General features: G+C 37.2%; 1 protein-coding gene across 8 annotated transcripts in view; it reads left to right on the plus strand.

Moving 5' to 3' along the window:
• KAT6B (lysine acetyltransferase 6B) overlaps positions 1 to 25,208 on the plus strand; it is a 201,310-nt gene that overhangs the window by 133,761 nt on the left and 42,341 nt on the right. For 3 of the 8 annotated variants that reach the window (XM_042961103.1, XM_042961102.1, XM_042961101.1), the window contains exons 5-11: positions 10,730 to 10,845; positions 11,094 to 11,175; positions 13,618 to 13,750; positions 16,495 to 17,426; positions 18,447 to 18,568; positions 20,171 to 20,286; positions 22,075 to 22,216. In XM_042961103.1, coding sequence (XP_042817037.1) covers positions 10,730 to 10,845; positions 11,094 to 11,175; positions 13,618 to 13,750; positions 16,495 to 17,426; positions 18,447 to 18,568; positions 20,171 to 20,286; positions 22,075 to 22,216 — 1,643 coding nt within the window. Of the gene's footprint in view, positions 1 to 957; positions 1,121 to 3,120; positions 3,136 to 8,606; positions 8,678 to 10,729; positions 10,846 to 11,093; positions 11,176 to 13,617; positions 13,751 to 16,494; positions 17,427 to 18,446; positions 18,569 to 20,170; positions 20,287 to 22,074; positions 22,217 to 25,208 lie in introns of those variants that run through there. The other 5 variants (XM_042961106.1, XM_042961108.1, XM_042961107.1 and 2 more) reach the window with 5 other exon arrangements.

Raw genomic sequence — 25,208 nt, forward strand, 5'->3', positions numbered from 1 at the left:
TCACTTTTCCCCCACAGTGTTATTTTAACATTCATAAGCAAGTATTTCTGTAGTTATAATTATCTTTAAGAACAACAACAAGACTGCAAAAAGCCACAGAATACCGTCATTTAGGAAATCAGTATAGTGTAGTGGTTAAGAACAAACTCAAGAGCCAGCCTTGCCCCAGTTCCTGTACATTGAGTTAGTTACTTAACTATTTTGTGCCTTGATTTCATCACTAGAAAATTAGATATTGGTAGCACCTACCTCTTGGATTTTGTGGGAGTTCAATGAAAGAACACAGGTAAATAGCCTAGCACAGGGTCTACAGTAACTATGGTAAGTGTGCTGTAAATGTCAGCCATTGTCATTATTTGCCATGTTTGCTGTTGTCCTTGATTGCTCCAAGTAATTTCAAATCTTATCACCATTTTTGACAGCTGTTTGATGGTTGGATAGAGGAAATGTTTCATGCTGAGGAATGACAGTGTTGTGTAATGATTCTCCCTCCTCCTATAAAGGTTTAACTTGGTAGGCTGTATGTGGTTCTGCAGTTTTCAGGACCCTTCTAGGAAGGGAGAGCCTTGGAAATAAGACATTTCAAACTCTGCCTGAGAAATGCATTCTGACAGTCTTTTTGATGGGCTTTACAGATTCATTAAAATTCTTTACCTGCCCATGGTATCATGGATAGTGACAAAAGGGCATGGAAACATTATCTGTATGTTCAGTTTAATAAATTTCAACCCTCCAATCTCCCTGTTTTATCCTGGTAAAGTAGTCCCTCACTCATCACTTCTGACTCTGGAGTTATCTTTTGGGTTTTCTCACGAGGCTCATTCTGAATGAATTATTCTTTTGTTTAACTGCCTGATCAGTTTAGTGGTGTTCACTTGTCTAGGGTTTACCCTTTGTTATTTTTAAGGTGGTACTTTAAAAACTACCTTCACTGGTTTTTTTTTTTTTTTTTAGTGTATCTATTTGTCTGGATGCCGAGACAGATTAAAAGTGCACTTAAATGTGGGAAGAAAAGTTCCCTTCATATATTTCCTTACCTCTGCTGATACACTTACTTGAGTTGATAAGGAATTTGAGATCATTATCTACCAGATCATAACTTCAAGGCCTCCTTCACAAGGTATAAAGGTGTAATTCTAAACAGGTAGATCTTAGATTTTCTGATGTAATCAATCTCCTTCGTCTTTCCCAGATTGAAGACCTGCCAAAGGAGAGGTTTGATCTCCTTTATACTTTGAGGTCACCGAAATTTTTTCCCCCTAAAGTTTCTTATTTTACCAGGGTATGTAGGTGTAATGTTAGGTTTTCTCTTCAAAAACACTTTTGTTTTCTCTTTTAACAAATGGAGAATGGACTAAGGATACTGTCTGGAAGGCTTATATAACTAGGGTCATTTTGTGAGCCGGCCTTTCCTCCTCCTTTCAGGTAGAAAAAGCCAGAGGCTTTGGAGTCAAGGTATGGGTCATGGCAGAAATTCAAGCCCTTGGGGGCATCGTGTCCCTTTGTTTAGGATAGAGGATCTCCAAGACCTGCTCTGGACTCCACCATGGGGACTGGCTCAGTGTTGAGGTTCACCTAATATTCCCTTCAATGTGCTTTGCCAGTCTGGATTTAGCTACTTTAGTCAAAACAACAACAACAACACTGTTCCTAGCTCAGGGCGATGCATTGTAGACATTTACTTCATCTGGTACATCAGAGGAGTAGACTTTGTTATTTGCTACTCTTTAAATAGAAGAATCAAAATAAAATATGGGTCTTCTTTGGAGAGCTTGGGGGGATTCTTGTAGTTATAATGTTCTGTTGTGACACTTGATAATTATAGAGGAAAAAACAATAACATAGGCTGGCATGGCTCAACAGTACCCTCTAATAATGGTAGAAACCCCATTGTCACAGTCCAGTCCAGTTTCTCCAATGGGAATTACAGAGTGGTTGGTACCCCTAGTTGGCCTTATGGAAATGGCCACTATCTCACACTCAGAAGAGTCCCCTGGTTCTAGGATTGAATTGAAACTGTTTGTAATGATCAAAGGACTCCCTAATGTAAAATGCTCATGTGAAAAAAATACCCAAAGCAGTATAAAACCAGAAAAAGGAAATATAGATGGCAGCCTATAAGGAGGATCATTCTTAAATGTGTTTCCCATATGTGCCTTTTGGTTTGTAGTGCCTCTGTCTGAAGTACCATTTGTATGATGTCACACTTAAGCTCTGCTTAGATTTCATAGATGAGAGTAATAAATGTTTCCTTCTCCTTACATCATAAAGTAAGCCAATTAGAAATGTCTCTATTTTTAAAGTAGCTTAGTGCTGCAAATGGGCAGTACTTTATTTAACTATGTTTTTCCTGCTGAAAGTTCCTTTGAGAAAATAATTCAGGTTTACAGACAGTAAAAATAAGAGGTGAGGTGCCGAGTGCACGGAGCCCCAAATGTGGTTTTCCAGTTTTCTGCTTGCTGGCTGTGTAAGTGCAGTTTTCATATCTGTAAAATGTGGAGGGTGATGTCTGCAGCCCTGCACCCATAGCGCTGTTGTGAGCATCCAGTGAGATAATGATATGAAGATTATCGGTAACTATAAAACATTACACAAGCATGAAGGATTATTCTAACCACTAATACGAATGAGGGAATCATCAGATAGTCTTCAGGTCTTTAGAAATGTTGGGACTAGGAAGTGATTTTACTTGACTTTCATGGATCAGCCTACTTTGAAATTAACACTGTTATATTCTCTTTGCCTCATTAAGACCAAATTATCTTTAATTAGCTTCACATAAGTATTAGATATTATACCAAATGAAATTTTGTGTCTGCTGCTCAGATTGCTGGGTGGTTAAATCTTACTTACAGATGAGTTGTGTGCATGTGTGTTTTCAAATTAGCAAATCTAAGATAAGTGTACAGTTCCAAATTACAGCTTTATTCTAAGTGGAAGCTCATGGAAACTGGAGACAGAGGCCGCTGTGATGCAGCTGGGAAGGCAAGAACCACACCTTTGTACAGTAAAGGGAGCACAAGCTGTGGCATCAGATGTCATTCTGCCCTCAGACCTGAAGTCTCTGCTGGGTTTCTTTAATTGTGTGTTAACCCTGAACAAAACTTGCCTGCCTTCTTCTCCCAGACTGAACTGGTAGGTGCAGTATGCAGATAAGTAGGTATATAAAGAAAGATCACTCGTTTCTTTGGGTCACTGTGAGAAAATTCCCAGGGATTGGTTGGTTAGTTATCCAGTTTCACACCAAGTCGATACTGATTGAATGATTAGGTTGGGAAGGAGACCCTTAACTACAGAGAAACCTAAAGATGGACTGCAAAGAGGAGTACATAGATTGGAGGAGGAAGGACTGATGAACCCCACCTTCTCCAAGCCCGCAGCTGGATTGATTATCTAAGTGCAGAAACTTTGCTCATGGCCTTTTATTTCACTGAAATTGTGCTTGTTAGGATTAACAGTGACTTCCATGTAGCAAAATCTGAAGGTCACGTTTCAATCTGTATCAGATTCTAGTGCACATCTCTCAGTTGACACCAAGTAGTCCTCAGCCCCGTGTGGCCTGTTGAGAATCTTTTTCCTTAAGTGTTCTTTTCCTTTGGCTTCTGTGATCTCATATTCTCTGTGTTTTCTGTCACCACTTCCTTCTCTCTATATTTTTTGTTAGCTTCTTTGTCTCTATCCATCCCCTAAATGTTTCTTCAGGCTTCTGTCCTTAGCCCTGTGCTTCTTTGCTTCATAGCTTCAGATACTTAGATATAAATGCCTTCAGAATTTCTCCACTTGGATGCCCTGTAGGCTTTGCAGAGTTAAGTATCCCAAACAGGCTATCAACCTTGCGGTGCCCCTGCCACCCCAAAACAATAAACACTACGATAACAACAGAAATCTCAGCAAACTGACTTCTTTCTTCTCCTCAGGGATTTCCCATTTCAGCGAATGGCTATTCAGTCAGTTCCACAAGCCATCCTGTGTTCTATTCTCACACGAAGGAATCACTGAAAATACATGGATTCTGTGTCCTAATTTATATTACACATCCTCAGTAAATCCACACACTCCCACCAAACCCGCTCAGATCTGCTATTATAATAACCTAAATATAATCTTGACTCTCTTTCCCCTCCTCATCTATTTTCCATGCTGCAAGGCTAAGTGAAAGTTTTAAACTTTAAATCTATTCACAGATTTAGTGGCTACCAATTACCCTTAGGAAAAATCCAAATTCTTTAATATAGTCCCCAAATCCTCTTCAGATTGGGCTCCTGTTCGACCTATTTTGCATCACTACCCCCACCCCGTATATTGTGCACACTAGTTCTGTTGAACCTTTCTTTTGTGAGTGTGCCGTGTTCCCCTGTCCCTCAGCACATTCTAGCTTCTCCCACCTTGCCCCTCAACTGGTCCCATCTAATCCCATTCATCCTATGGGTCTCTTCTGTAGGAAGGTGTTCTTCTAACCTGCTAGATTCGCCCATATCTCCGAGCTGCCCATTGTCACATATTAGTTCTAATTCTTATTTAATGTGTCTCTTTCCTGCTAGACTATGCCTGTCTTGTCCTCACCCTGTCTCAGATGGACAGATGGTTGATCAGATAGCCAGTCCGAGGGTCCCAGTGTCAGAGTGTTTATTAGTTTTCCATTGGTGCTGTAACAAATTACCACAAAGTTGTTGACGGAATTCATTTCCTTGGGTTTGTTTCTAGGACCAAGACCCCCATTTTCTTTTTCTTCCTTCCTTCCTTTCTTTCTTTTTAAATTTTGTTTAACGTTTATTTATTTTTGAGAGAAAGAGACAGTCTGAGGGGGAGAGGGACAGAGAAAGAGGAAGACACACAATTAGAAGCAGGCTCCAGGCTCTGAGCTGTCAGCACAGAACCCGATGCGGGGCTCAAACCCCTGAACCGTGAGATCATGACCTGAAGCTGAAGTCGGATGCTCAACCAACTGAGCCACCCAGGCGCCCCGTCTGTCTGTTCGTTTTCTTTCTTTCTTTCTTTCTTTCTTTCTTTCTTTCTTTCTTTCTTTCTTTCTTTCTTTCTTTCTTTCTTTCTTCTTTCTTTTCCTTCCTTCCTTCCTCTCCCTCCCTCCCTTTCTTTTCTTTTCTTTTCTTTTCTTTTCTTTTCTTTTCTTTTCTTTTCTTTCCCTTTCTTTCTTTCAACAAATACTTGTCTCTATGTGTGTATATGTGTGTGTGTGCATATATATAATATATTATTTTAATTCCAGTTTAGTTAATGTACAGTGTTATATTAGTTTCAGGTGTACAATATAGTGATTCAACAACTTTAAATATTACTCAGTGCTCTATCAAGGTAAGTGTACTCTTAATCCCCTTCACCCATCCCCCCACTCACCTCCCTCTGATAACCTTCTGTTTGTTCTCTAGATAGTTAAGAGTCTGATTCTTGGTTTGTCTTTTTTCCCCCTTTGTTTTGTTTCTTAAATTCCACATATGAATGAAATCATAGTATTTGTCTTTCTCCGACTGACTTATTTCACTTAACATTATAATCTCTAGATTCATTCATGTCATTGCAAATGCCAAGATTTAATTCTTTTTTATGGCTGAATAATATTCTCTCATACACACACACACACACACACACACACACACACACACACACACCACATCTTTATCCATTCATCTATCAATGGTCGCTTGGGCTGCCTCCATAATTTGGCTATTGTAAATAATGCTGCTATAAACATTGGGGTGCATATATCCTTTCAAATTAGTGTTTTTGATTCTTTGGGTAAATACCCAGTATTGCGATGACTGGATCATATGATAATTCTATTTTTAACTTTTTTGGGAACCTCCATAATGTTTTCCACAGTGGCTGCACCAGTTTGCATTCCCACCAACAATGCACAAGAATTCCTTTTTGTCCACATCTTTGCCAACATTTGTTGTTTCTTGTGTTTTTCATTTTAGCCATTCTGACAGGTGTGAAGTGGTAACTCATCATAGTTTAGATTTGCATTTCTCTGATAAGTGATGATGAGCATTTTTTCATGTGTCTGCTGACCATCTCTATGTCTTCTTTAGAGAATTGTCTATTGGTGTCTTCTGCCCATTTTTTATTGGATTATCTGTTTGTTGAGTGTTCAGTTGTATCAGCTCTTTATATATTTTGGACACTAACCCTTAATCGGTTATGTCATTTGCAAATATCTTTTTCCATTCAGTAAGTTGCCTTTTAGTTTTATTGATTATTTCCTTCACTATGCAGAATCTTTTTATTTTGATGTAGTTCCACTAGTTTAATTTTGCAATTATTTTCCTTACCTCAGGACACATATCTAGAAAAATATTGCTACAGACAGTGTCAGAGAAAGTACTGTCTGTGCTTTATTCTAGGATTTTTATGATTTCAGGTCTCACATTTAGGTCCTTAGTCCATTTTGAGTTTATTTTTGTCAATGATGTAATAGAAAGTGGTTCAGCTACATTCTTTTGCATGTAGCTGTCTAGTTTTCCCAGCACCATTTGTTGAAGAGACTATCTTTTTTCCTATTGCATGTTCTTGCCTTCTTTGTCAAAGATTAATTGACCATATAATCATGAGTTTGTTTCAGGCTTTTTATTCTGTTCCATTGATCTATGTCCATTTTTGTGCCAGTACCATATTGTTTTGATTACTACAGCTTTGTAGTATAATGTGAAATCTGAAATTTCCTGAAATTTCCTGAAATCTGAAATTTCTCCTGCTTTGTTTTTCTTTTTCAAGATTGCTTTCACTATTCAGAGTCTTTTTTGTTTTCATACAAATTTTAGGGTTGTTTATTCTAGTTCTGTGAAAAATACTACTGGTATTTTGTTAGGGATTAGGATTAGGTTAAATCTGTAGATTACTTTGGGGAGTATGGACATTTTAACAATATTTGTTCATCCAACCTGTGGGCATGAACGTCTTTCCATTTCTCTGCATCATCTTAAATTTCTTTCATCAGTGTTTTATAGTATGCAGTGTAAAGTCTTTCACTTTTCTTGGTTAAGTTTATTCCTAGGTATTTTATTATTTTTGATGCAATTGTAAATGAGATTGTTTTCTCAGTTTCTCTTTATTCTGCTTCATTATTAGTGGATAGAAATGCAGCAGATTTCGGGGGCACCTGGGTGGCTCAGTTGGTGAAGTGTTCGACTCTTGATTTCCGTTCAGGTCATGATCTCATGGTTTGTGGGTTCAAGCCCCACATGTCTGCAGTGACCGTGTGGAGCCAGCTTGGGATTCTGTCTGTCTGTCTGTCTCTCTCAAAATAAGTAAATAAACATTAACAAAAAAAGAAATGCAACAGATTTCTATACACTGATTTTGTATCTTTCGACCTTACTGAATTCATTTATCAGAACTAGTTGTTTTTTCATAGAATCTTTTGAGGCTTCTATATGTAGTACCATGTCATCTACAAATAGTGAAAGTTTTACTGTTTCCTTACCAATTTGGATGCCTTTTATTCCTTTTTCTTATCTGATTGCTATGGCTAGGACTTCCAGGACTCTGTTGAATAAAAGGGGTGAGAGTGGACATTCTTGGCTTCTTCCTGACCTTCGGGGGGAAAGCTCTCAGGGTTTTCTTGTTGTTTTGTTTTGTTTTGTTTTGTTTTAAGATTTTGTTATTTTTTAGTAAACTTTCTGTCCAACATGGGGCTTGAACTCACAACCCCATGACCTAGAGTCATATACTCTACCAACTGAGCTAGCCAGGCACACTCAAAACTCTGTTTTTCACCATTGTGTACGTTAGCTGTACCAAGATCCCCATTTTGTTGTTGGCTGTTAGGTGAATGACATTCCCTGCTTCAAAAGGCCACCCATATTTCTTGGCTTCTGGTCTCCCCTTTCTTCCATCTTCAAAGCTAGCAAAACTGGGTGGAGTCTTTCACATCTTCCTTTTATCATCTCATTTTACTAACCCGTCTGGGTTAGTCTGGAAAAGATGCTTCTGTTTTTAAGTACTTCTTATTAGATTGGGCCTACACATATAACCCAGAATAATTTCCTCATCTCCAGACCTGTACCCTTAGTCATATCTGCAAAGTCCTGTTTACTGTGTCAGGGAATATAGTTACAGGTTATATAGGGATTACAGCATAGACATCTTTGGGGGGCATTATTCTGTCTACTACAAAGCCCATAGTTTTTTTTCTCCCACAGAGAAAAAGTTTTTACTTCCTCCAAAAATTATTTTTACTGGTTTGCGGTTTCATTGGTATTTTTTTAATTTTAAACAGTATTCCTTTGGTTTTGCTAGATAAAACTGCTGTAAGCGACTATGCTTCATATGTATTCATAATAAGAAAGAATGAGTGAATAAATACACATTATTCTTTCAAATCTGGTTGACCGCACATCACAAAACAGACTCCAAAAAGACAAACAACTATGAATTGTGTGAGCAGAGGGAACTTACATTTTAGAGGGAATTATTGAGTTTTTGGAATGGGTAAATAGGAGGTAAGGAATTTCATTATCAATAGCATTTTTTGTCCTTTATCTAATTACTATAATTGTGTAGTGGTGTTTCAAGCTCAGTTACAGTCTTTTGTGTTAATTTAAAGTGGCCGTGAGAAAATAAAATGGAAATGTTTCTTCATCCCTCAGCATCCTTTACAGAATCATAGAAATTTAGAGCTGGAAGGGATCTATGGCCAATTCTCTTGAGCTAAATAAAGGTAAGATTGCTGCCTAAAGGGAAGATAGGCTGAAGATTTTAGAATTTGACAGGGTAGCTTAAATGGTAGTTTTGAGATATAATAGTGCTTAAAGTGAGAGAAAGCAATAAGAGGAGGAATATTCCTTGCTCTTGATTGACAGTGGCTGAAATCCTTTAATTTTTAAAATGTGTAATTATTAAAAAGTATTTTCCATAGGATCTTGGTGAGAATAAGTAGTAAACTAAAATAAGATGTGAATTACCTTAGTTACTGGATATTAAGCTAAGGTACAAAAGCAGGTTTAAATGTAGAGAAATTCAGTGCATGAAATTGAGGTCATATGTGTTGGTGATGTATGACTTACAGGAAGTAATAAAAAGGGGGGGAAAGAAGTAAATGGTATACTTTTAAGCTGATGGGACCCATTTTAAGCGTGGAATTTAAATTGCTGTTCTTTAAAACTTGAGTTCTTACCCCCATAACTATATGGGGGGGGGTGAGGGAGAACCCTGATCACAGTAGATCTCTCCCCTCTCCTTTCAGAGTACACTTCTTAAAGTAGGCAAGCAAGCTGTCTTTGTTTGCTATTCCTGAGCAGAAAGAGGTGATTGATACCATTTTTATATATTTAAACTTCCTCCCCCTGTACTCATTTGAATGAGAGGAACCCTTCTAAAAGAATGGTGTCATAGGTTAAATGCATCTGCCTGGGTGTCTCTGAAGCCTGAGTTTGTAATCCTATGACAACATTTTATTTGCTCAACATCTTAAATACAGATGTTTAGAATTTTTTTTTTTTTTTTTTTTTTTTTAGCTCAGGAATAGTGTGCTTTTATTAACAGTATTGATGATTGATTTTGAATGTTTTTACTTCAAAAAGCCAAATCTCCTAGTGGGTGGAATTTTATGAAGCACCTGTTAAGCTTTAGGGAGGAGGACCTTTTTGGCAGCAACCCAAAAAACATATTTAAACAATGAGCCTGCCAAAGTCAGGAAATTATAAAACAGTTTTGAAATTGCAGAATCTGCTTTTTTTATTACCCTCAGGTTTCTTTTGCAGCTTGGTTATAAGTTCTTTCACATGGGATTTACTAATGTTCTTACTATTTTAAGACCAGATTTAGAAAAAATAAAATCAGGTTTAGGGATCTCAGGTTTATGTGATAAAAGACCATCACATTTTAAACTGAACTGCCTTCCAAAGAGACTAGGCTCACACTCCCAAGCCTTTTGGAGGAATCTATTACTCAGTAGGTTGGGTGGCTTCCTCGAATGGTGTTGCTGCTTAGGGTCTCGAGTTTTGCTCTGTGAAGTGAGTGCTGCTAGATAAAGTGTGCCCAAAACTGTATGGAAAAGGTGAGCACTCAGAAAAATGGGGGAAACCTGCTGAGGGTGTTCTTCTTGGCATATTCCATTTGACGTGGATCTTCTAACTTCTTAACTCTCAGATTCACAATTTCTGCTTCTACTTTCAGAATTTAAGTTCAAGGACCAGGGGCAAGATGGCAATAGTATCTTCTTTCCATATCCCAGCAATGGGGTATTATCTGTATACTGTTGGTTTATTATTTTATTTTTTATTTTTTTGGCATTTATAGTTGTATTATTAAGCTGCCCATTTTACTTAGCTGTCATTTTAAGTTTTATGATTCCAGTATACAGAGCAGGAATTATTTGAACTTCCGTAACTCCTCTCACCATCCAGCACACCAGCAAACTTTGGGTCATTGGTGGCTGATGAGGAGGGCCAGGGCAAGAGGTTAACAGAAGGCACGGGAATGAGAACATGATTTGAGCATGTTATCTTCAAGTTCTCCAAGACTTTTGATTGGAACCTGGTATAAATTTGCCAAATTTCTCTTAAGGAATCATTTGTATAATCACTCAGTTACATACAGGGGAAAAAAGGCAGAGAGGGAAGTATCATTTGGATTCTCTGATCTTTTTGTATTTTCCAGTTCTTTAGGTCTTTAACTGGCATTATCACTATCTATGAACAATGAGGGAATGGGAGTTTAAAAAAATCTAAAGCACCATTCCCATGAAGCAATTTGCTTTTTATTCTTGTAGGACACCCATCCTGTTTGAAATTTTGTCCTGAATTAACAACAAATGTAAAGGCCTTAAGGTGGCAGTGCATCGAGTGCAAGACATGCAGTGCATGTAGAATCCAAGGCAAAAATGCAGTAAGTATGGCTTTCAGTAGTCCATCTCCAGGTAAATTGCTAGTTCTCAGTGTTAAGGTTTGTCATTCTTGTAGACAGTTGCTATTTTCTATTTGAAGATTTAAATACACGTGATTTCAAGTTTCAGCAGGGATCATGGTACCCCTTCGTTATATTTAATTACTGTTAAGCAGATAATAAGAGAATTTGTGGCCTTTTACAGTTAGTTGGTTTCAGTCTCAACGACTCTCTAATATGTTATCTTACAGGATAATATGCTTTTTTGTGACTCCTGTGATAGAGGATTCCATATGGAGTGCTGTGACCCCCCACTTTCCAGAATGCCAAAAGGTGAACTTTTAAAACATAGTAAAAATGTGTTTTATTACATACTCATTAGCCTTGTCCAGCTCAGAGGGATACAGATTCCTTAAGCACTTTTTCATCCCTTCCACCTTCTTATACTTGTGGGTTTGGCACATGTTGTGAGCAGAGAAGTGTAAAAGCATTTAGTTTATGGGTAATGTAATAAAGACTCTAATTCAAGCACAAGGGTAAGAAAGAGACCATTCCTTTCCCAGAACCATTCCCTTATTAGGATCAATTTAGATTAGGTAGGTCAGAAGTTTCGAACACTCTCCATGTTATTCAGTACCATGCTCAGAGGTGAGAAATCACCTATTTTCCATAATGGTTGTAATGATGTCTCCAAATTCCTACGAAATGAGCTACCTCCATTTTCTTGGCCATTAGTTGATAATTTGAACATGAGCATCGGAACTATTTTATATGGGTATATCCATATGGAATATGGACTTTTGTCTCTGTCTCAGTCTCCTTTCATCATTTTATAATATATTAAACATTAAAAATAACTGCCATATTACAAAATTTATTCATTTTTATTGTGAAAGATTTAGTAAATACAGAGTGGCAGAGCAGAATAAAAAGAACAGTCCATTAGGAATTCCCTCTCAGCTCGCTACACACCTTTAAAAAGAAACAGAACATTTTATACATGTTTTTGTAATCTTTTGTTTTTTCCATCTTTATAAGATTCTAACATCCTGACATCATTAAATGTTCTCCTAAACACAGTTTTTAATGAGTGCATAGAACTCCATAGTATAGATCTGGGGTAGCAAACCTGTTGACTATGGGCCACAGTTATACTTTGTTGGTACATATACATATACATATACATATACATATACATATACATATACATATACATATACGTATATTTTGAAGTCTTCTTTAAAGGCATTACAGGTGAGCTGATACAATATTTTTAAAATTTTGAATTTGCTTCCTTTAGGTGGAGTATGCATGTTGCCCCAATCTCACTACTCCCTCTTGTCTTGAATTCCAGCTTGCTTCAGTTGGGTGGCTCCTGAACATATTTGATTTTGCAACACCATGTATAAACAAATCATAAGTTACTTAACCCCCAATGGTGGATATTACAAATGTTTTCAATTTTTTCTATCCACAATTATTTCCTTAAGATAAATTCCTAGGGGAGGAATTGCTGGATCAAAAGCTGTGTACATGAAAGGTTCTATCAGTTTTCAGACAGACCACCAGTGTGTGAGAATATCTGTTTCCCTGTATTGTAACCAACACTTACCATTACTCTATTTCATTGAGTCTGAGACACATTTTATAAAAAATCAGATGCATTTTATAGTCCATAGTGTCTCATTCTTGATGAAATACAGTGGTATTATTTACAATTTGTACCAATTTGATACAATAGAAAAAAGGTCTGATTCTTTTTTTAAGTAATGACATTGAACATATTTTATGTTTGATTATTAGCTATTTGTATATCATTGTAAAATGCTTGTTTTTACCCATTAATCATTTTTCTGTTGGGGTTTTAACCTTTTCTTACTGATTTGTAGAAGTTCTTTATATTTTTATATAGTCCAGTCCATGAATCTTTTTCTTTATGGCTTCAGTCTTAAACGCCAGTCATGCTTAAATTAAATAAATAACCACATATTTTTCCTGGTACTTGGTAACATTTAATTTTGTCATAATATTCATCTGCCTAGAATTTATTTTTATAAAGGATAAGAAATAATTCTTTTCCTTCCATATAGATGGTTATTTGTTGTGTCACCACTTCACTGAGTCATTTCATCCTTTCCTCACTGACTTGAAATATGACCTTTTTGATAGGCTAAACTTCTATAGGTTTCAGTTGTTTTGGTATAAAAATTCTTATCCAGTGACCTGTTTCTCTATACCAGATGTATAGTTTTAATTCTTGTAGCTTCAGAGTCCTTAAAAATTTTGTTTTAATTAAAAGTTATATTTTATACTGATTTTTTTTTTAAGCGTGGAAGATTTCCAGAAAGAAATAAAATAAATTCCTTTTTCCCAGAGATTCTAAAAACCAATTAACTTAAAAACATCTCCCTCTAATCAAAAGATATCTAATATCCGGCAGGATCGGGTTTTCATGTGTGTTTATGTGGTGGAGGGAGGTTTGGTGACATGTTGCAGAAAGCCTCATAGAAGGGTTCTGAGATAGGGACAGCCCTCTGTTCTCACCACCTTGACCCTGGTTGGGGCAGGGGCGGGGGTGGGGGGAGTGGGGTGGGGGGAGTGACCTTTAATGAAGGCTTCCTGAGGAGAATGACAAAAGGGAATATCTACGTTCTAGAGTAAAGTTCTGCATACAGGCATATATCCTTGGACAGCTTATTTCCACTGCAGTTTATATTTAATATCTCTCCTAAAATGAAACATTAAAATACTTTTCTCATATATATATTAATTCAGGGATGTGGATTTGCCAAGTCTGCAGACCAAAGAAAAAGGGAAGAAAACTACTTCATGAGAAAGCTGCACAAATAAAACGACGATATGCAAAACCCATTGGACGACCGAAAAATAAATTAAAGCAACGATTGTTGTAGGTTGAGATCTTATCAAAAGAAATCTTTTATCTTATGCTTTAAAATACAGGCGATTGTAACCCCCTTAGATTCTATTATCTTTTTAGCATCGTTTTAGAAACTCAAGGGACAAGGAGTAGTGCTCTTTTTGCATAGCTGTGGAAATTTTTTGAAAATAACATTTTTAATTACAATTGGCATTTGGGGATCTTCTGTTGGCAGTATCTGTGATGATAAGTGACATTTTTCAAGCAGCAAGATGGAAGCAGAATGTAAGAATTGGAAAGAATCATTCTGCCTACTTTATTACTGGCTGAGCATTAGAAGAGCTTAATCACATAAATATTTTTGTGGGGATTTTAAAACAAGAGAGGGATTTGTTCACATCTATAGTGAATCTCTTGTCACTCCAGATAGCATTTTAGAAACACGACTTCTCTTTTCTGGTGCTAATTTAGTATTACAACATTTAAGATCCCTTGTATGAAATAGGAGTTTCCAAGAAACCTATAAATGACTCTCCTCGTGTTTGCACACAAAGAGTTAGAACCATTCAGTATGTGCACATGTGTTCAGATATACAGATGAAATAATATGTTCGCAGTGGCCTGCACATCTACTATGATAATCTACTAACCTGTTGCCATGTAGTTGCCATTAAAGCCCAGTGGAACATTCAACCAGAGTTACTTAGAGAAGTAGAGAAAAGATAAGGGGAGAAGTGGATGTGTTTTTTTAACCTTCGAATATAGAATTGGCTTTCAACATCAAATAAGGTGTTAATAAATGAAATCAGCAGAGTTGCATATCTGAAGTAGTTCTATCAATAAGACCTTCTCCAGTCTCTTTAGGCTTTAGTGAAAGGGTCATTGTGATGTAGAAATGAATAGATGCTCTGCACACACTGTGAGCAAACACCAGTTATCTTACTTGTTACTCTTCCCCCTAATTTGATCTGAAGCACTTCACTACCTTACCTGCTCTCAGAAAAACAATATTCTCCTGCACCTCTGTCTCCCAGAGGAGAAATAGAACAATGAATAGAGTTTTCTGTGAAAGCCCTTTTAACTGGTGGACATATTTAAATGGAATTTTTGTTAATTTCTAGAGGCACACATGAAACATTTATGAATAAAATCTTTCATATTAGCATCATTTGAAGTAGAATTTATATGTTTTTGCATTCATCCTGTGTAAGCATTGTTCTCAAAATGGGACTGTATCCTTAGGGCCCAATTAAAAAAACCAAATTAGGATATAAACTTTCTAAACAAAGGACACAGCTGAAAATTGCATCTGGCACCAGTCCTAACTTTTTGTTTGTCCAAAATTGTCCTTTGAGCTTAGGAATTTTTAAGACAGTCTAGGGAGTTTTCCTTTTTACATGCTTTATAAGCATATTATCCTTTCTGGGCAATCGATTCCAGATACAGTCCAAATGCGGTATTGTAATGTGAAACATTTTAGCTTGGATGACTGTTTATTGGTAACCCTTCCTGTGACACAAGATCTCCAGTGAGATCTCCAGCGTTAACCCGATTTGGCTCTATCAATGGTGTCGGGCAAAGCTCCTGGCCGCAGAGCTGCCTCAGATGAGCCCGGTGGCTCACCCTGTCGTTCTGCACCAGAATCCACTTGAGCCGACTGCTGAAATTCATCATTAATGTGCAAGATGACCACTAAAATGTGCTCTTCTGTTTGTAATTAAGATATTTTTATAATTTGATATCATATCATTTTCAGGCTTCCATTTCTTCATTATGAGCCTTCAGCTAAATTGATAATTTTGAAAGTGCATTCTTGGGCCCCAGCACTACCATAATTCACATGCAAATGTTTCTATTGTATAAAATTCTGCTGCAAAATGGGTAGCTTTCCAAGCCCTAGCCTGAGGTGAAGGCAGGCAGCTGCTGTTCCTCTAAGCAGCTGTGGTAGTGGAGTGACCTCTGGTCCATGTTGACCACACAGCTGTATGGCAGAACCAGCGTCAAATGAACTGAAATAGCGTACAGAGATTCTGATGCCAAGTATCTGATAATGACCATGGTAAATGTGCTGCTTCTTCACCAGACTTTCCATGCCATGTCTGACCCGCTGTAGCTTTTCTTTAATCATTTCTTCAGTTTTTGCTATTGTTGTCCTTTTCTCAGCAATATTTTATGCTGTAATTAATCGTCTCCTCTACTTAGAGAGTATTATTGGTTATGTTATCATCCTAAGCATAAACTGCCCAGAGGAAGAAGCTTTCTTTAACATTTTCTTAAAAAAAAAAAAGTTACTAATTTATAGACCTACCCAAATTCTATTTATATATAAATTTTCCAATTGAGTTAAAATTGCTTCTGATTAGATAAGCTTATTCTTTCACTTCTAGATAATACGACTTATTAAAAGACGTAGGAAACCATAATTATTTGTGACTACACAAGGGGTAACTTTTTTATTTAAGTATAATGAAGGCATTTGTGTTATTTTAGTCTCTTCAAAACTTTTCTTACTCCTATTGCCCTTGGGTCCACATGGCTTCTTCCAGTGCCTCTTGGATGGGTCCTGGGAGAATCATGACATGCAAATGTGGCGGCTGCTACTTGTTTCTACAAACATCTTGGTGGAGGCACACACACAAAAATAGTTCTTAGGGTTGCAGTCCAGCTTCTTAAGTTTAAGCACAATGAATGCATCTAGTTGCTATAAATTTGTTTTCGATACCTTTATAATTCTATTATTAAATGCTGATACTATTCTCTAAATTTTTGCCTAGGTCTGTAACCAGTGATGAAGGATCCATGAATGCATTCACAGGAAGGGGGTCACCTGGTAGGGGTCAAAAGACTAAAGTCTGTACCACACCTTCATCTGGTCATGCTGCATCTGGGAAGGACTCAAGCAGCAGATTGGCTGTTACAGACCTCACTCGGCCTGGTGCCACCACCAAAATCACCACCACCTCCACCTACATTTCTGCCTCTACACTTAAAGTTAACAAGAAAACCAAAGGGCTCATTGATGGCCTTACTAAGTTTTTTACACCATCACCTGATGGTCGCAGATCACGAGGTGAAATAATAGACTTTTCAAAGCACTACCGTCCAAGGAAAAAGGTCTCTCAGAAACAGTCATGCACTTCTCATGTGTTGGCTACAGGTACCACACAAAAGCTAAAACCTCCACCTTCTTCACTTCCACCCCCAACCCCCATCTCCGGTCAGAGCCCCAGTTCACAAAAGTCCAGCACTTCCGCCTCTTCTACCTCTCCCCAGAGTTCTTCCAGCCAGTCCAGTGTGCCCTCCTTTAGCAGTCTTACTAATAACAGCCAGCTGAAGGCACTCTTTGATGGACTTTCTCATATCTATACCACTCAGGGACAGTCTCGAAAAAAGGGACACCCAAGTTATGCACCACCCAAACGTATGCGTCGTAAATCTGAATTATCTTCCACGGCAAAATCTAAAGCCCATTTCTTTGGAAAACGAGATATTAGAAGTAGGTTTCTTGCTCACTCCTCCTCCTCTAGCTGGGGGATGGCTAGAGGACGTATTTTTAAAGCAATTGCTCACTTCAAGCGAACAACTTTCCTTAAAAAGCACAGGATGCTAGGCAGATTAAAATATAAAGTGACCCCTCAGATGGGGACCCCCTCACCAGGGAAGGGGAGCTTGACAGACGGAAGGATTAAACCTGATCAGGATGATGGTAAGCAAAAGGTCAAAGCTCCAACCAAACCTGCGTCCCGTCCCTTTCTCCCCAACCCCGAAAACAATAAATCAATCAATTCCTATTTGTCACATAGGTCTTAGCTATTTCTCTTGTTCTCACTTCACTTTCATACAGAAGCAGTGAAACTTTGACCTTTTTCTAATGCTGACTAAACCTCCAAAATCTTGGTTTTTTTCCAACTAATACTCTCCCACCTTTTATTATTTATTTCCATCTGTAGTGACACTAGGACCCCCAGATGCCTTCATAGTGTTGCTTATGGCTTTGTAGTCCCGCATGAGTAGCCACTGTCATGCTTCTGCCACGCACTTTGCTATGCCCACCTCCTCAGCCCCAGCGCTGCCTGCACACGCTGTCAGCGCTTCCCACGGCAGGGGGGTGGGGGGGTGGGGTGGGTTCAGCTGCTCATTTCAGCTCCCTCTGCTCCATTGCTTTCTCATGACAAAGTTCATCCTGCTTCCTTCTCAACAACGCCTGATCTGTGATCCTGTGAAGTGTGCTTTTGGGTGAGAGTGTGTCTGTGTGTGTAGTCACAGTAGGGAGAAAACTGATTTCATGATTTCCTTGAACAAATTGGCCCGTTACATTTGCTACCCTTTATAAAACAAAAAACAAAAATGTGTCATTTCGACAACGTGGTTGATATATATATTTTTTTTTAATCTCAAAAGGGGTAATGGGAATTCTATAATGAGACATTGATGTAATTTCTGATCTCAGTTGAAAAATATGATTTTGCTTTGTGTTACTTTTACTTTCCCTCATTTATTTATTGAAACTATAAACAGATGACAGTGGTAATTCAGATAAAAATTTGGGTCCAGCAGGGAAAGGGCACTGCTGGATCTTTGAGCAGTGCTTGGATATGAAAGCTTCTAAAGCTTAAAAACAATCCCTATTTGCCCGCTATGCTAATTTGGTGCCATTTTGGTAATATATGGTGGTTATTCATGATTCAAGTCAGTGAATACGCTTTCTGCTGGTTTTACATGACAGATACTGAAATCAAAATAAGCATCAAACAAGAAAGTACAGATATAAATGTGCTTGGAAACAAGGATACCGTTACTGAAGAGGACTTGGATGTTTTTAAGCAGGCCCAGGAACTTTCTTGGGAGGTAAGGCCAGGATACCACATTATAGCAACAAGGATAATATGTGAGTTTTACATAGATGACCATTATGAAATTACTGCTTTGATTTGATAGAAAATCCCCCTCAAAATCCTTTGTGGTCCTTTAACTGTTATCATGATGGTTTTTGTGGAAGAAGATATAGGTTCAAAAGCAGTGGCTCTGTAGAGTTTTCTGTATTCTCAAAAGTTGATAAGGGCTCAGCTGGTCTCACAAAAGGTAACAGCAGCTGAGGCAGATTTGGGAAGGTGCTTCTAGGTGTGAAGGACTAGATTTCTGATTATTTTTGCTGAAATTTAGAAAATAGTTTTAAATGGTTAAAAAGAAGAACATCACGTTTAAATTTACCAGTCCATCTTCCAACACAGATGGTCAGCCATATGAAAAATGTCTTGTAATTTTAACACTTTGGCATTGATTAAGGCAATATTTTGTTGCATGATCAGCTATAATCACTTTTAGTTTCATTGTCCAGTAATTTATTTAAATGTTCCCACTTAAAAGAGTAACTCTAGTTAGTTTATTGTCACCAAAACATTGAAAGGTAAGGCTTTGGGACTTCCCAAAAACAGATTTATAATGAAGTATGAATTTTTTATGTCAGTAGACCACATTTAGTTTCTTTGGCAAACTATTCACAGAGCGACTCTCTATCCTACCTAACCCACCTCACTTTCTTTTTTCTGGGGGGAGGGGGATAGCAGTAGTCTCTTAAGCTTTATTTTTCGTAGCAGCCACTTGGGCTAAATACTTCTGATGGTTTCTTATTTAAGGGGCTATTGGATACTTCCATTCCTCATTCTGCTCCTTCAGTATGCTTTGTAATTGTTTTCATTTGGCTAGGATAAATGTCAAAAATTCTCCCAGTCTTTGAGATGTGAAGTCCTTAAATATTATCAAATTTCCAGCCTACTTCTGGCATTCATAGGTAGACATGATGAACAACAACAGGCCATTATCTGAATCATGTAAACATTTAAGCCCTTCCTTTCTTTCCAACACAGTAACACCGGCATTTCATTCAAGAACATTTCTTGTCTGTATCAGGCACTGTGCTAGACACTGGGAATAACACAGTGAATCAGGAAGGCAAAGTTCTTAACCTCGTGCTTGGAGTGAGGGGAGTAAAGGAGATGGATATTAAAATGCAGACTTTCACAATCTTAGGATTGTGATTTCACAATTTTGGGATCACTGGTAGTTCATGGAGGAACAGTGCTCATGGAGGAACTGTAAGAGTGTGTAACAGCCATGTCATCTTATAATTTACTCAGTTATAATACATTGTACCAGATCATGAAATTCAGTTCAATAGACATTTTTATGTATTTACCTTTGTATTCATTTCCTGTCTTGGTAATACTGTTTCTTAGGGTATTAGTTTGTTTGTATATGAGTCTTACACTGAATTTATTATTTTACAAGGCCCTATGATGTGTTTTCAACAACCTGAAAATTCACAATTAAGATTAGTGTTCTGTTCTTGATAGGTTTTCATATCCACTAGTGAAAGAACCAAAATGTAAGTGAATAAATTCTCTTCTAATACATGTATTTTATTTCCTTCCTTTTCTTTTTCTCTGACAGAAAATAGAGTGTGAAAGTGGGGTGGAAGACTGTGGCCGGTACCCTTCTGTAATAGAATTCGGGAAATATGAAATCCAAACCTGGTACTCCTCGCCTTACCCACAGGAATATGCAAGGTAATGGAATATCCTGGAAGGTCTATAACTTTAATGTCATGTATGTGAGGAATGGGAATACTCAGTTCTAAAGCAAGAATTAGATGATTTTTTTAGGACATAAATTTAGATCGTCGAATCCAAGTGCTTCCAAGTCCAAGACTATTACTTTGTGCCAGCATCGTTTTATACTAGTATTCACTGTTCTATGTAAACTCCTTCCACTCCTTTGTTACACAGGCATTGTAAATTTTTCCTTTTAGCTTTTAAGACCATGCTTTCTCTCTGGTTAATTGGACAACTGTTCTTTGTGTTTGAAACCAAATAAGGAGGAAAAAACCTAGCCATTGTAAAATACTTGGTAGTTTCTTCTCAGTTGCCCTTTTCATTTTCCTAATTAGGCTTGTTAGTTTTCTCTCTGATTTCTGACATTTTGTTTTCAAGTTTTTTACAGAAATGTAGCAGAAGAATGAAAAATCAAAGAAAGTAGGTGGTCGTGGGTAGCCTTAAGAGACCTTTCCCCAGATCTTTTAGAACTATTTGTGACTAACTTGTTAAAAATGAAGAGAAAATAGTGATATTAGAGTCTTCTTTTGTCTTGATTTAAGATTAGCTGTGAAATTGTCTTGAACTAATATATCTAAAAGTGGGTATCTTGTGAACAGATTTCTTCCTTCTGATACATCAGGATACACTTTAATAGTATCAAATGTTTTAGCCTGCAAAGTTTCTGGTAATCTCAAACTTGCTTTTCTTCTAGAATAGATCTTGTCCTTTTCTCTACCTGATGGGTGGCTAACCCGTCATCTATTAGAGAAAATGAGGAGGGTGTTTTTAGAAGTTCAGTGGCAGAGTAAGATTCAGGAGTCTTGGTTTCTCTTTCCAGCTTATATCACTTGCCTAGGTGTTCTTGAACAATTTTTTTAAAAAATACTTAGGAGCTTTAGTTTCTATGGATAATCATAAGTCATATGTTCTGAGAGCTTTGAGTAAAATTTGTATATAACTCCAAGATTTGAAGTTACTATTATCTGAGTCTGTAGCTAATTTTCCCCCAAATCATTCTATCCTTTCCTATACCCCAAAGACCTAGAAAGTGCTTCTAAACATTTTCTTACAATACTAGCAATGTGTTTAAATGTGATCGGGCACACATTAAAAATGTTACAATTTTAAAGGTGGAGAAAAAGTCATCATGGGTGAGAAATCTGTGTAATGTTATTCAGAGTCAGTGGAATTGGTAGAAACTAAAATCTTTTTGATTTTTCTACATTTATTGTCATATATATTTATGATAATAACTATATCCATAAATGGAAATTTTAGCAATTAAATTCCAGGACTTCTCTGCCTTATAAATCATTTTTTAAAATAATGAATTCACTTTCCTCCGGGTAAAAGACTATTACAGTTACACCACTGACCATATATACTGTTGAAACTATGACATGAAATCTGAAATTTGAAAAATGTGCATGGTTATCTGACAAGAGGCCATCTTTATTGTCACTTTTCCGAGTAGTGGTTCCAAGTCTAAAAACCTGTCTGTTTGTATGACATTTCTAAGGAAACAAATTATTTGTTCACAAAATAATGGCAGCAAATATTATTTTACTGAAAAAAAATGTAAGGTTTGTACATTCTCTTTACTACTGGCTTTCTTTTTTTTTTCTTCTTTTGAAACGATTTCTTTCAAATACTGTTGTAGAGTCTTATTATGATTTGGAGAAAATTGAACGATGTTTAATATTTTTTTCCCTGAACAGTATAATCAATCTGATAGATTCTTTGATTTTAAAATTTTAACAGATTACCAAAGCTTTACCTGTGTGAATTCTGTCTTAAATATATGAAAAGTAAAAATATTTTGTTAAGACACTCAAAGAAATGTGGATGGTTTCATCCTCCAGCAAATGAAATTTACCGAAGGAAAGACCTTTCAGTATTTGAGGTAAGCATGTGTAAATAAAAAACTCAGCTTGTGAAACCTAGTACTTACAGTTGTTGATTATGTACTGATTTGTTTCTAGAAGGTACACAGTATATTCGATTTCAGCATTCAAATTCAGACTGCTCTGTAAAATATCTCCATGTTTTGGAATGTTTAACCATATTGAGCAACCATTTAGATTGATGATGAATTCCTACTTCATCACATTAACTTTTTTGTCTTCTCCCAAATCCCTGTCTGCACCAGATATATTCACCAGTGAATTTATGATCTTCTCAGCTCTTTGTAAATTCTACTTTCTTTGGCAGGAGAAATTAGCTTTGTTCAGCAGCTCCAGCCAATGTCTGGCAGGTGCTCACTCTTCCAGGGAATTGAGCAGCTGTACATATCTCCTCAGTACACAACCACCTGTGTTTCCATCCATTTCTTGGCAGAGTGGATAATCCTTTTGGTGAGACCCCAGCAGATGTTGGGACTGCCCCCTCATCTGGAGAGATGGCCACCCCTGGAGAAATCTGCTGTTCACAGGAACCCCTTGTGGCCACGTGTCTGTCATTGTGGGTTCTTAAAGACATTTTGTGTTTTCAGAATTGATTTAGTAGCAAAGGTCTTTGCCTGTATACCGTTTCATTGTTTAATCATGTTCTGTTGTCAGTTTCAAGGATCCAGTTGAGCTGTGTCACTTGTGCCTTGAGGAGACCATGCCTCTCTTTTGTGTTATTACCTGTTCTCGGGGATCCTTAATTCTCTCCTTTATTCTCGTTACTCCAGTTGAGCACTTCCATTGCCCTATCTTATTTTCTTCTGTTACCCATCTTGGTGCATTGTTTTCATGCATGGGTGCTCAGAACAAGCCTTCCTTACATAGACGTGATGTCTTTTTTTTCTCTGAAATACACTTTTTCCTTAGGTTTCTCTATTTTTGAGTTGTTCCGACTGAAATTTATTATCCTGCCCCACATTTCACTTTAGTTCTGGTCTGTAATGTCTTGCATATATTTAATATTGGGAAGAGTCACACATAGGTTTCTCTTATTGTCTAAACTACCTCTCGCAGACAAGACAGGGCCCACTACTTGTTCCAAAGGCTGATCAGAGAACACAGTAACTCGAGCTGCACCTTAGCGTTTTTTAAAGACCCTCTTCCTTGTTATATCAGGCTCTTTTGATAAGCCTAAAGGAAGGAAGGGTATTGTTGCTGGGAAGATTTAATAATATAGTAGTTCTTAATAAAGGGTAGGCAGAGGGTTTCTCAGCCTGGGCACAATACACTTTTCAGCCTAAATAATTCTTTGATGTAGGGGCACCCTGTGCATTGTTGGGTGTTTAGTAGCATCCCTGGCCTCTATACTAAATGCCAGTAGCAGCACATTGCTTCCAGTTGTAACAAGCAAAATTTCCTCCAGACATAGCCACTGTCCCTTGGGAGTCAAAATCACTCCCATTGAGGACCCCTGGGCTAGAGGGAGATCTGAATGCAAGTTGCGTAGTCTTGGGATGCTACTTAGTCAGCCCCACCTAATTGAGTCAACAGAGCTATGTTCATTTTAAGTAACTGTTAAGTAAATTAGTATGAATCTGCTTGTGGGGTTGAAGCTCTCATAAATCCTAGGAGAGTCTTCCAGTCTCGTTAGGCTGTTAAGAATGGTCTGCTATTTCAGGGCAGGTGCTTTTGAACCCTAGCCAAGATGAGAGGGGAAAAATGAAAAGCCAATTAGTAAAATTTATACATAAAAATATTTGAAGGAATTGGATTATCTGTGCCAAGATCCCTAGTCTAGAATCCGAGTTAATACTTAGAGAACAGCATGTAGGAAACTTTTCTCTTAGCAGTTTCCTAAGTAACTTATAAAATAAATGAAGAGTAATCATAAATTCCTATTTTCTTGTCTTTATCCCTCTTTAAAGCATGGATATTAGACCTTACACAGCTGATAAGAATTTGCTTCAGCATCGTCCTCTCTCTGTTTTTCTGCTTCATGGACACATACATCTCTGTCTTTCCTTTTTGTAATGTCCTATCATTTCCAAAAGGACCATACTCTCAAATACATAAAAACTTCCTTTAATTAAAGAGAGAATTGTATCCTCTGTATCTGTTGCCCATATTTGATTATGTTGCTATGTGTGGGACCTAGGTTTCATCCAAGGGAAATAGTTATATGAAGTCTAAAAATAATTTGTGCAATATGAGAACCTGTATGGTCCACAGGAGACTGGAGAATGGTCAAGTTCATTGTTACAGAGCTCTGGTTAGCAAATATCCATTTCCCCTAAGAATAGTGCTAGGGAAATTCTTGAATCTGCTGTGCTTTTGGTTTTCAACATGTAACTACATTTGATCAAAGAAATTGGCATCTGTGCCTAGCCTCCTGTCTATAACTATCAGTATCACAGCTTGATTCTTTTATTTTGAAGACAAGTAGACTGTAATCATGGTACTTATTGTAGGTTGAAATTCATCTCACTTTCTCAGTAAGTATTCCCAACATAGAAATTTGATCTCTTCCAATTATATTTAAAATGATGCTTGGGATAAAACCAAAATGGAATCCTCTTTTGCTAATCTACACTTCTGAGGAATCAGAATAATACTGTTCATTTATTTCATTTTTACATGAAGTCCTTTTGAAAACAATGTAAAGTTTAACTTCCTTGAGCAGTATTTTGATGTGTTGACATTTCTTTAATTCAGATTTACTTCTTTCAAACAGAGAAGACATGCCTGATCATTTTTTACTTGCAATACATTACAGTTAAAAATGACTCTTTCACTGGTGCTTTTGGCTCTCTTCAGGTAGCTTAAAGAGAAATTTAAGCTAACTTAAATTAAATTAAAGCTAACTTAAATTCACCCTAATTTAAGAGAAAAAATGGAATTTTTATTTGCCAAGTGACAGCTGTTTTCTGGTTGACTTTATATGTGCTTAATGGAGTATTTTAATCTCTCAGTTTGGGATTTGGAAATAAAATTATATACTTTCCCAAATAT

This window comes from Panthera tigris, chromosome D2, assembly GCF_018350195.1.
Source record: "Panthera tigris isolate Pti1 chromosome D2, P.tigris_Pti1_mat1.1, whole genome shotgun sequence".
Classification (NCBI taxonomy): Eukaryota; Metazoa; Chordata; class Mammalia; order Carnivora; family Felidae; genus Panthera; species Panthera tigris.